The sequence below is a fragment of the Nuphar pumila genome, chromosome 15, assembly GCF_984573655.1.
Source record: "Nuphar pumila chromosome 15, dmNupPumi1.hap1.1, whole genome shotgun sequence".
Lineage (NCBI taxonomy): Eukaryota > Viridiplantae > Streptophyta > Magnoliopsida > Nymphaeales > Nymphaeaceae > Nuphar > Nuphar pumila.
The window spans coordinates 27,364,457-27,376,420 of NC_143263.1; the positions used below are offsets into that span (position 1 = coordinate 27,364,457).

General features: G+C 39.4%; 1 protein-coding gene across 1 annotated transcript; it reads left to right on the forward strand.

Moving 5' to 3' along the window:
• Positions 1-9,890: 9,890 nt before the first annotated feature.
• On the forward strand, positions 9,891-11,204 carry LOC149814919 (uncharacterized). The gene is made up of 2 exons (XM_089990161.1): positions 9,891-10,190; positions 11,013-11,204. The coding sequence occupies exons 1-2, from the start codon at positions 9,969-9,971 to the stop codon at positions 11,097-11,099; spliced, it is 309 nt and encodes a 102-aa protein (XP_089846287.1). The 5' UTR covers positions 9,891-9,968; the 3' UTR covers positions 11,100-11,204.
• Positions 11,205-11,964: the final 760 nt, after the last annotated feature.

Genomic DNA, 11,964 nt, shown 5'->3' on the forward strand with positions numbered 1-11,964 from the left:
GATTAAGTGAACACAACGCAACTTTGTCCTTTGAAGTCATTTAGGACGATTTAAGAAGACTATATATGTATGTATGTGTGTGAGTCTGGAAACTATTTGGTACTCTTGTGGGTAAGGAACCCCTCAATCCCTACAAAATCTTTCATACACATTGAAATAAATAACATGATTCAAGCACTGATTTCCATCTATCTTAAACATGTAGATCACATATGAAAGGTTAGAACATGTAAAAAAAACATTAAAAACTTAAAAATATTACACCTTTTTACTAAGGGGTTCCTTATCCCACTAGAGAGAGAGAGAGAGAGAGAGAGAGTAATAAGTAGCTCTTAAACAATCCTATCTCTTAAACCAGCCTAAACAACTTCGAAGTGACAAAGTTTCAGGTGTTTGCTTAATCCAAATACATAGATGCATTCTTTATAGCTTACATTGGAGAATATATGCAAAGCATATTTTTTGTTTAGATGTGTATTTAAAGTGATTGAAAATCAATAACTCATATTGCACCAAATAGAACTCAAGGCTTCTCATCAATTTGATCAATCCAAGCATGGGTTTTTTTGAACAAACAATGATGAAAGCATCTACATATACAAGATTAAGTAAAAAACACATGCAATTATATTTTTAAGAATTGATTAGGTCAATTCTCTCTCTCTCTCTCTCTCTCTCTCTCTATATATATATATATATATATATATATATATATATATATATATGTGTGTGTGCAAGGACCATCTATTTTATGGACATTGTTTAGTTCTATATTGACCATAAATAACAAATCTATAAGGCTTAAACAGTGTAGAAGTGACTTTATGGGCAAAGCCTTAGAGCTTATCAATTAAACGCTGAACTTTGGACTTAGATTTGGAATTGGATTCATCCCAGCCCTATGCAGTTCAACTGGATTTGGTGTTGGTTTGACTTTGATCATTTTATACTGTTGTAGACCGTTTTAACCTTATTAAAGGAACTCTTTATAGCAAAAAATATTTTGGGTGTTTGACCAACCGATTAAGGGTTATTTTGAACCCATTTTAAATGTGACATTAGTGGGCGAAGGCTGCTTGTTCATGCACATTGTCTGATCAATGAACCATTGTAGTCCTATCGACTAACCGTTTGGCCAGGCCTCCATATATGCCTTAGTCGGTCTCTTATCATGTCTTCTTCTTTTCTGCTGCTGCAACTCTTCTTCTCACTATACCATATGTAATCAACAGTGATGGCCCTGGCTGTCACAGAAAATCAATTGACCATCACGATTAGCGGTTGTGACGGCTCCCATATCAGTCACAAAAAATGGTGTTAGAAAAAAAACATTGGTGACGACTATGGCAGTCACGGTAGGTGACGTGGTTCAAAATAGTAACTGTCAAATCTGTTACTAATGATCCTTTGCAACCTTGATCATAAGAATCAGTGATGCTGCGTGGTTGGTAGGAGCTGTCAGTGCACGCCTCCTTGTGGTGGGACGTTGCCTGTACAAATCCAGTGGTACGTGGAATAGTAACTGGTGGGGTCTGCCTAACCCCATCTTGCTTTTTAAAAAAAATAAGAATCTGTAATGCAATGGGCAGTCACCAGAGTTCAAGATATTCGTTGTCTGCTTGTTTTCAATGTGACATCAACTGCACAAAATTAATCTACATGAAAGTCCCACTAAAAAGACTACCCTGCTGCTTTTGTTTTTTCTGGCTTCTATATCCTCTGCTATATCAGAAACTAATCAGTAGTTTACTTTGATTATTTTATACATAGAATAACCTTTTTCACGAGTGCCAAACAACAGAACTGCCTCACAAACATTCATCCAATTCATCTACTCTTCAAAAATAACCCTTGTTTTTAGCCATGTAATACTAGGAGATAACATTCTCAAGGAAAATAAAGCTTGCCCTGCTCAGATCAATGTGCATAGATCACTTGCTCAAGTTCTCTTTTTTTTTTTGTCATATTTTTTGGTTGATGTTGTGCAAGATAAGTCAAGTTCGCTTAGGCTCGGCTCATATTTACAATTGATGTAGGTTTGTCTTTCCATTGGTTCTAATCTATTTTTTCAGTCTTGCTTTATTAGGGAGTGGCTAGGTGCACCAATTTTCCCAGCCAAGCACCATGCTTCTTAGGCATGGCTGGATATTGAACATGGAAATCAAGCTAAAACTTTACTCATGATCCTATGTTCCAAGCCTGAGATGTGCCCATTCCCACCTCATTAGTGAGCAGGCGCTCGATCATGTTCAACTCATGTACCTACTCCACTCTCGTTATTGTAAGGAAGAAAGTAAGCAGCCCATTGGGGCTCCACTCATCTGGTAGGGGTGACTCGTGGTCACCAGGTTGATGAGACAAACGAGTTCAAAACCCACAGGAGCACGTCCTTTGTAGAGTGGCTGAAGCTGGGTGTAATCTCTGGTGGGCAAGGGGATTTAGGGTTTTGCTCTAATGAACTCAGTGAGTGAGGTGGGTTTTCCCCATATATCCAAAAAAAGAGAAGCAAAAATCTTTAATGACCATCTCAGCTAGCTGGAGCTTGATTGAAATGTCATCAGCTATGTCACACTGACAGGTTGAAGTGATCTCGTGTCACTAATGATATGCTCAGACACTATTTGCAAAAATTTTTTGAATGGAGAAAGATGGGACTTACTCGGCAATCATTTTTAAAAGTGTAGGGAAAAGATCGTCATTTGCCTGACAGAAAGGTAGGATCTAGGCAAGTTTTTCGATCTCCGTAGCTTTAATAGCACCATCGCAGATTCAGGTATGCAAATAAAATGAAACGTGTATAAGCATCGATCAAAATATTAAATAAAATCAAAATAAACAAACTAAGGATCTAGAAAATACCTTTTTTATTATTATTCAGGGGTTCATTTTAGTTCTTTTTGATTCGTCAATACCACCGTGTAGGTACGAGGGTTCCTCAATGACTTCAAGACAGAGTGCAAGCTAGGCTTGAGTAGGTTTCTTCTGCAGGACCAATACTTAGGTATATAATTTTCAGATGATGGGGCTTGTAGGGGTAGACCCTTATTTTATAGGGATCTTGAATGAAATATGGATCACTGGGTTCTCATATTTAGATTAAACTCAAATGGGTTCAAGTCTACAAATGGAGATATGACTTATCCAAAATAGGCTCTCATTTTCGAGAAATGCATAAAAGAGGATAGAACGGTTAAGGATAAGATAAGAATAAGTCAAATGACTTATCTCTACATTTGGAGTAGTGGATGACAAGGGTTTTGTTGTTCAAAGATCGAACCACAAAGCCTCTTGCCATCCGCAAAGTTGGACAAGTCAAACGGGCATGAGACGACATTATATTGTGTCATTCCCTAAGCTGGACAACACTAGTTGTGTCATCCCTAAGCTGAACGACTTTACTGCAATATCATCTTTAGGCACAGAAGGGGACATAATGGGTTAGATAAGACTGAATGATAGAGACATTTTGTCGTCTCTAATACTGGATGACAAAAACACTACATCACCTTCTAGGGACTATGTTTGGTTGGGGGCTTGGATGCATTTAGGGGGATCACCAATCACTTATCTCAGCCACAACTTTAGTTTTTCTTTTGTGGCTTATAAACAAGTAGTTAAGGTAAACATGGTGCATCCCTGAACCTTCATCTCCCAGCTAATCCATACAATGAATTCACACTCTTCTTTCATAGTCCACCCTTTAAAAACCTTGAAGGGGGATGCTGGTCTTGAGATAAGGCTCGAAGAGACGAGTACCCAGCAGTGGTCTGACACTAGGCAAGGGATGATTTTGGCCTCCGAGTTAGGTAAGCATTGCACTCAGTGTTTGTTGACAAAGCACCAATCTAATTTTTCTGCTCTAATATTCATACCCTTTTGGTGGTTGTTCCACGTAAAGACAGAGTTGGGGGTGTTGATTTTCGAAAGTTGACAATTGTCTATCATTTGATTGAATTGATCGTTGTCTGAGTGCCTGCCAAATCTCTCTGCTACTGATCTTGTAGTATTCCAGTCACCTGAAATAAACTGCGGACAATCATTCAGATGACCTAAGTGTTTCTGTCATAGTTGATTCCTCATGACATCGTTACAGCCATATACCTCGTGCTAAGATTGGATGAGAAACATGATCAATTAGTCAGAGCATAGCATGACCTCCACTTTCACTGAGGTGGCTTCCACAAACATATGATGTGACTGTTGTCCACCACATTTTAGTTGCTAACCAATGTGAAACCTTGGAACTCCCTCTCCAAGGCAGTAGTTTTGTCAACGGTAAGTTTGGTTTCAAGAAGAAATGTGATGTCCACTCGTTGGGTCTTCAAAACCTTGTAGATTTATCGACAGACCCACCGACGACTAGGGGTGGCAATTGGATCGGGTCGGCGGGTCAGAATACCTCAACACGAACATGACCCATTTATTAAACAGGTCGGATGTGGCAAACACGAATATGACTCATTTATTAAATGGGTAACTCGACCCCACTAACCTGTTTAATAAACGGGTCATGTCGACATGACACGATTACACGACACGACGACCCGTTTATTAAACGGGTCGACCCGATAACATAGACACGATAACCGACATGAGTAACTCGAATAACCTGTCTAACCCAAATAACACAATTAGTGAAAACTGAAAAAAAAAGATAAAATTTTCATTTACAACATATATATATATATATATATATATATATATATATATATATATATATATATATATATATATATATAGGAAAAAGAAAAAATATTAAGGGGAAAGGGGTTTAGATAATAGCCATTTTTTGTTTTTCGATTATTGACACCCTCTGTTGACGGTCACCAAAAATCCGGTGAACAAAGGAATTCAGGTGACTGATGTAGGGTGTTCCCTAAATACATTAAAGAAAAATAAAACAAGAAAAACAAAATAGAGTTAGTGGTTGTCAGAGGCTGCCATGTGTTTTTCTGGCTTGCAAATATTCTTGCTCACTGTTTTTATGCAGTGAGAGTCACCAAAATTCTCTTTAAATCAAAGATCAAACTAAGAAGAAGAAAACCCCTCTTTTGAGAAGAAGGAAACAATAAGAAGAAGGGTCAGAGACCCTTCTCGCCAAAATTTTCAGGACATCTCGAGGGATAGGGAGTCTGATGGCAACACTTGATGGAAGGTTCAGCTTGAATCGTCGGAGATCACCCATCTCATCGCCGAAAAAGCCCCAAACGTGTTGTGAAAGCAGAATCGGCTCGATCAACACCCACTAAGGCATCGGTCGAGTTCTATAGTGGTTGGACTCCATCGTCGACTGACACTACAAGGAAAACACTAATTAGCGACAGAAATAATCCATCGCAAATTAGCGACGAATTAGCGAGAGAAAGATATTCGTCGCTAACCTTTGCAAAATTCGCAACGCAAAATAATCTATCGGTAATCCATCGCTCATTAGCGACAGATAATCAATGGAATTTATTTTGTTTCAATATCTGTTGCCACTTTGCCATGGATCAGCGGCAGAAGTTTTTCGTCGCACCCCAGAATTAAAAACTGAGCCAAGGAGGGTGGGCATGAGCAAGCCAAGCATTTCTTCAATTTCTTGTTTACCACAACGTCCTAGACTTGATTCTCGTCCTCATTATAATTTGCCTATTTTACAAAGACATTCTTCTCATTTGTATAAATGTTAATTGACAAAGGTCAATATCTTAAGAAAGGCTTTCTGTGTGTACTCGCACGTGCACACACGTGTTCTAACTTGTCAGTCACCATTCACCAATATTGCTCTCAACAACATTCTTAGTTGAAAAATAGTCACTCTTTTCCAAAGATCCTGTAAAAATTTTGGCAAAGAAAATTTAAAGAGAAATACCTTTTGTCTAGCTGAAGTACAATGCTACAGCACAAAACAGTTTTTAAAAATAAGTAAAAACCACACACAAAATAGATACATGATACAAACTACTAAATATGTGATTTGGGTACAAACTGGATATTTCCTATACTACTTTCACTACAAGAAAATTGTTAATTAGCGACGGAAATTAGCGACAGATTTTTTCCGTCGCTAATTAGCGACAGATTAGCTAGAGATAGAATCTGTCGCTAATTAGCGACGGATTAGCGAGGAAACAAATTTTATCGCTAATCTGTCGCTACTTAGCGACGGATTAGCGACTAAATTTTTTGTCGCTACTTTTTATTACAAGAACACTATTTTAGCGATGGATTTAGAGAGGGAACTCTGTCGTCGCTAATCCATCGCTAATTAGCGACGGAGTAGCGACAGAATATATTCCGTCGCGGTTTTTGTATTTTGATTTAGCGACGGAATGTTTCCGTCGCTAAGCCGTCGCTAAATATCGCGTAAATCCCTAATCCCATCCCTCTTTCTCTTTTTCCTGTTTCGCTGTATTGCTCCCGCCCGCCGCCCTCTCCCTCCCGCCGCCCGTCGGCTCTCGCCATCGTCCGGCCGCCGCCGCCTCGCCGACGATCCTCGCTGCCGACCTCCCTGCTTGGCTAGCGGCTGCGCCAGGGACCCCGAGCACCGGCGACCCGCCGCCGACCTCTTCCTCCTCCCTGTTGTTCCTCCCTGTGGCTGCTGCCGGGAGGTGTTGTCTCCCCTTCGCCGGCGACTCGCAACCGGCGTCCTCAGCCGTCGACGACCGACGATCCTCCCTGCAGCCACCTCTTCGCCTCCGCTCTGAGTTCCGGCGACCCATTGGCCCCCGAGCTTCGCTCCAGGTCTCCCCCTCTCTGCTGTCGACTGCGCCGGCCACCGGCGACCTCGCCAGCCGCCACTCCCCGTGCTTTCCGGCAGGGGGGTCGACCCCCTGCGTTTCCGGCAGGGGGGTCGACCCCCTGCGTTTCCGGCAGGGGGGGTCGACCCCCTGCCGGAAAGGCATGGGGGGTCGACCCCCTGCGTTTCCGGCAGGGGTGGTCGACCCCCTGCCGGAAAGGCATGGGGGGTCGACCCCCTGCCGAAAACGCAGGGGGTCGACCCCCCCTGCCGTAAAGGCACGGCAGGGGGTCAACCCCCCATGCCGGAACTGCCTTTCCGGCAGGGGGTTTAACCCCCTTCCCTGCCGGAAAGGCAGGTGGTTTAACTGGCTAGGTTGAGATTTAAAATTCAAAAAAAAATTTAATTATAAAAAAAAAATTCAAATCGAAATCAACTGGCTAGGTTGAGATTTAATCAACTGTGGTTAGTTAGAGTATTTCATAAATTTTTATCAATTTGTTAGTTTGTTCTAGTTAGAGTAGTTCATAATTTTTTATCAATTTGTTAGTTTGTTAATGTCTACTGGTAGTTAGTTTTACTTCAATTTGTTTTCTTGAAATCTGGTTAGTTAGAGTATTTCAATCTATTAGTCTTTTATAATTATATTTTTCTTAGATAGATTGGTATTTAATGTTCTCACAATCAGTTAGTTAGATTAGGGCTATTTGAATTCTTTATGATAGTGGTGGTTAAACGAAGTTCACATCTTTTCTAGTAAACTAATTGATTGATTTACTATTCCTTTGCTAAGTAGTTCAGATTAGAAATTGTCTATGACTTTATGTTAGTCGACTGGTTCAACATGTTATAGCTGGTTTGTTAAATTAGCATCTTCTAGTTAGATTTGGCTTAACATATATACTATTTTTCTTTTCTCTTCTTTCAATTAGTTAGAGTTGTTTTAATTTGTTTTAATTTTTTTAGTTAGTGTTTCATCTTGTTTCATGATTAGTTAGTTTGTTACTTAATTTGTTTTGTTTTTGTGCAGATTTTTCAACGGAACCAACTCGTGCTCGGCCACCTGTGGTAAGTAAATGACAAAAACAATGCAAATCGGGTAAATACCCGTGGTGAGTAAGTGATGCAAACGTATCACATGTTATTTAATTTATTGAATGCAGCACTTTATTGTTCACACACTCACTTAGTTGTTGATATCTAGGATTGCTTTGTTGGAGTTCGGAGATCATGCTGAGCATGATTTTAATGTAGAAATATGGAAGTGTTCTTATTTTTGGAGTACGGAGTCCATGCTAAGCATGGTAGTAGTTAGTGAGATATTGAAGTGTGTTTGCTGCAGGTACATGTTTGCCATTTATTTGATATGAATGATTATGATGTATTGCAATGTTTGATGTAATTGTATCCATGCTTGCATGTAGTTACTTTCAATTTGATTTTGACTTCCATGTGAAATTTTATAATAAAAGCATGCTTCAAATGATTGTATCATGTCATTAATAGTTTGCACATGAAAATATTAAGTTATCAATGCATGCATCAAAATTCTTGTTATTGTTTGACATAGTATATTGCATGATAAATTTGATATTTTCTTCATCGTAGCATTCTGATTGTTTTTTTCTTAATTCGTTAGGATACTATTCGTAACATCATACGACAGAATGACTGCAAACCGTGAATGGATGTACCGTAGGATAGTGGACAATGAGTTATCGCATGAATATATGGATGGTGTCGATAGTTTTATTGAATTTGCAACGGCGAGTGTCAGTACGGTAGATCCCACAGGTCGGATTAGGTGTCCCTACAAGATTTGTAAGAATAATCGATTTGTAGAACCTCATGGCGTTAGACATCACCTATACAGGAAGGGTTTTGTGAGTGATTATCAGAACTGGACGTTTCATGGAGAAGAATTTAGAAACGATTTTGATGCACGGGTGAATGTGGTGCACGATAATCCATATACGAATTTGATATTTGATGCTGCAGGAACAGAACTGGGTTCTGCTATGAGTTCTAGTGATGTAAGAACTGCCGTAGATGAAGAATCACCAAACGATGCAGCTAGTAGATTTTATGATTTACTTAAAGATGTTGATGAGCCACTTTGGAACGGTTGTGAGAGTCACACTATCTTGTCTGCAGTTCTTCAACTAATGAATTTGAAGTCCAAGTATAATTTGAGTCAATCATGTTTTGACCGTTTGTGCATGATTGTGAAGAGTATGTTGCCTAAAGATGAGAAATTGCCACAAAATTTTTATCGTGCGAAAGTTATGGTCAACGCTCTAGGTATGGGTTACAAAAAGATTGATGCTTGTCCAAATCACTGCATGTTGTATTTCAAGGAGCAGGAAAACGACATATCATGCCCGTCATGTGGGCATCCTTGGTTCAAGCCAAAGACAAGAGGCAATGGTAGCACGAGATCAAAGGAAGTTTCATACAAGTCGCTCTGCTACTTTCCTATCACTCCTAGATTGCAGCGATTGTATATGTCTTCAAAGACAACTAAACACATGAGATGGCATGCAAATAAAGTTCGACACGATGAAAACAAGATCACGCATCCTGTTGACGCTGAAGCTTGGAAGCACTTTGATCGTACTCATCAGAACTTCGCAATGGAAGTGCGAAATGTTAGACTCGGTCTATGTACAGATGGATTTAATCCATTTGGGGGTAGATCAACTCCATACTCATGCTGGCCAGTATTTGTAACTCCATACAACCTTCCACCAAGCTTGTGTATGAAACGTCCAAATCTTTTCTTGTCTCTGTTGATCCCTGGTCCGACCTCACCTGGCCAAAATCTTGATGTATATCTAAGGCCATTGATTGATGAATTAAAAGTACTGTGGGATGACGGTGTTACCACGTATGATGCCTACAAAAAACAAAATTTCAACATGAAGGCCGCTGTTTTATGGACAATCAGTGACTTCCCTGCATATGGTATGTTATCTGGTTGGAGCACACATGGGAGGTTGGCTTGTCCGTACTGCATGGAGGATTCCAATTCTATTAATAATCATTGCAATATATATGCAAGTCATCATAATGTTATCATTAATTATTAATGAATACTTTAAACATTATTTTGTAGGAGGCATATGAGCAACAGATGGTAGAGCGATATGGCGAAGACGCTACTCAGCATCCATCATTTGATCCTACAGCATGGGTGACTGCAGCAGGTGAACCCAAAAAAGGTCGCGTGTTCGGGTTTGGGAGTAATATGAACACTTCACCAGTTATTGGTTCTTCCAGTTACGGCTCACCGACTTCTTGCGCCGACATAAGCTCCAAGCAGCCGACTATTCTTTCCGGTGATGATGTACGCGAGATCATTAATGAATCACTGAATAACTACTTCCAATACACCGTCGCCCCCTTTCTCCGAAATGAGATCAAGGCCGCTGTTCAGGATAGGGGATCTTCGATTCCAGGTCCCTCTCAGGTATAATCACATATATAGTTTTTTTGACTGTCTTAAAGCACATCTGAGCATGATAGAATCACATATAGAGTTTTTCTAGATGCCTTAGAACACATATGAACATGCTATAATCACATATTCAATTTTTTTACTGCCTTAGCACACATATGAGCATGATAGAATCACATATATATATATATTTAATTTTTTGTCTGTTTTAGAGCACATATGAGCATGATAGAATCACATATAAAGTTTTTTTGATTGCATTAGAACACATAAGCATGCTATAATCACATATTCAGTTTTTTTACTGCCTAAGAACACATATGAGCATATTATAATCACATATTCTGTTTTTTGATTGCCTTAGCACACATATGAACATGCTATAATAACATATAGAGTTTTTTAACTGCCTTAGAACACATATGAACATGTTATATATCATTTATGATAGAATCACATATAAAATTTTTGGCTTTGCCTGCCTTAGAGCACATATGAGAATGCTATATTCACATATTCAATTTTTTTACTGCCTTAGCACATACGAGCATGATCGAATCACATATATAGTTTTTTGCCTGCCTTAAAGCACATCTGAGCATGGTAGAATCACATATAGAGTTTTTTTATATGCCTTAGAACACATATGAACATGCTATAATCACATATTCAATTTTTTGACTGCCTTAGCACACATATGAGCATGATAGAATCACATATAGAGTTTTTTTATTGCCTTAGATCACACATGAGCACATGATAGAATCACATATAGTGTGTAATTTATTTCATTATATTTTGTTTATCAATACTGACTGTTCTTTTCTTGTGTAGGCTGCTAGCGATAATCAGGGTAGTGGAGCTGAAGGGACAGATAAAGACAATGAACAAGAAGACGCACAAAATCTTGGCAATGATTAGAGGACTGTGTTGAAGAAGTTCTATTTTTTTTATTTTTCCTAATTGTAATTGTTGAATTGTAAATAATTAAACTTCTTAGTTTTAAGGTGGAACGATTAATTATTATAGATACTTGTTATATGAATTTTTTTGTGTGGTTTGTTTTTTATTTACAGGAAATATAAATTGTACAGGAAATATAAATTGTACAGTTCTCGGTAATTAATTTTTAAATAATTTTTTTTTGATTTTTTTTTGTTTTTGCGACGGATTAGCGACGGATGATTCCGTCGCTATTCATATTAATCTAGCGACGGCTTAGCGACGGAATTAAATCCGTCGCCACGCCGTGGTCGCCGTTTAGTACCGGCGGATTGGCGACGGAATATAGCGCTCGTTATTCCGTCGCAATTAGCGACGGACTTGGCGACGGAATTATTCCGTCGCCAGTTAGCGTCGAAATATTCGCGACGTAAGCATACTGTCGCCGCGTTGTCGCTAATCCGTCGCTAACATGATTAGCGACGGATTAGCGACGGAATGTGGTCGTCGCTAAGCTACTGCTTTGTTGTAGTGGAGGCCTTCATCAATTGTTTCGGCTACCGATGCTAGATCCCCAAGAAGGTCATCTCGGTACCACCAGCCTCGGGTTTTTTCAGATTTTGTGTCATGAAGACTGTTTTTTGAAATATTAGAGGCTTAAATTGTCCCACAAAATGCCTGTTTCTGGCTAATTGGGTTAGGGAGGAGAATCATGATCTACTTGCTTTATGTGAAACTAAAATGACGGTCATCCTGCTTGTGAGGCCTCTAGCATTTGGCGGGGAGCTGACTATTTCTTTAAGCCTACAATCAATCATGTCGGAGGTATCCTTATCTTGGGGAA

What these genes read in the sequence shown, in the direction of transcription:
- LOC149814919 (XM_089990161.1), top strand. Translation starts at nt 9,969, where the DNA reads ATGAACACTTCACCAGTTATTGGTTCTTCCAGTTACGGCTCACCGACT. An exon ending in CGATTCCAGGTCCCTCTCAG is followed by an intron (nt 10,191 to 11,012) that starts GTATAATCACAT and finishes TTTCTTGTGTAG; the next exon opens with GCTGCTAGCGATAATCAGGG.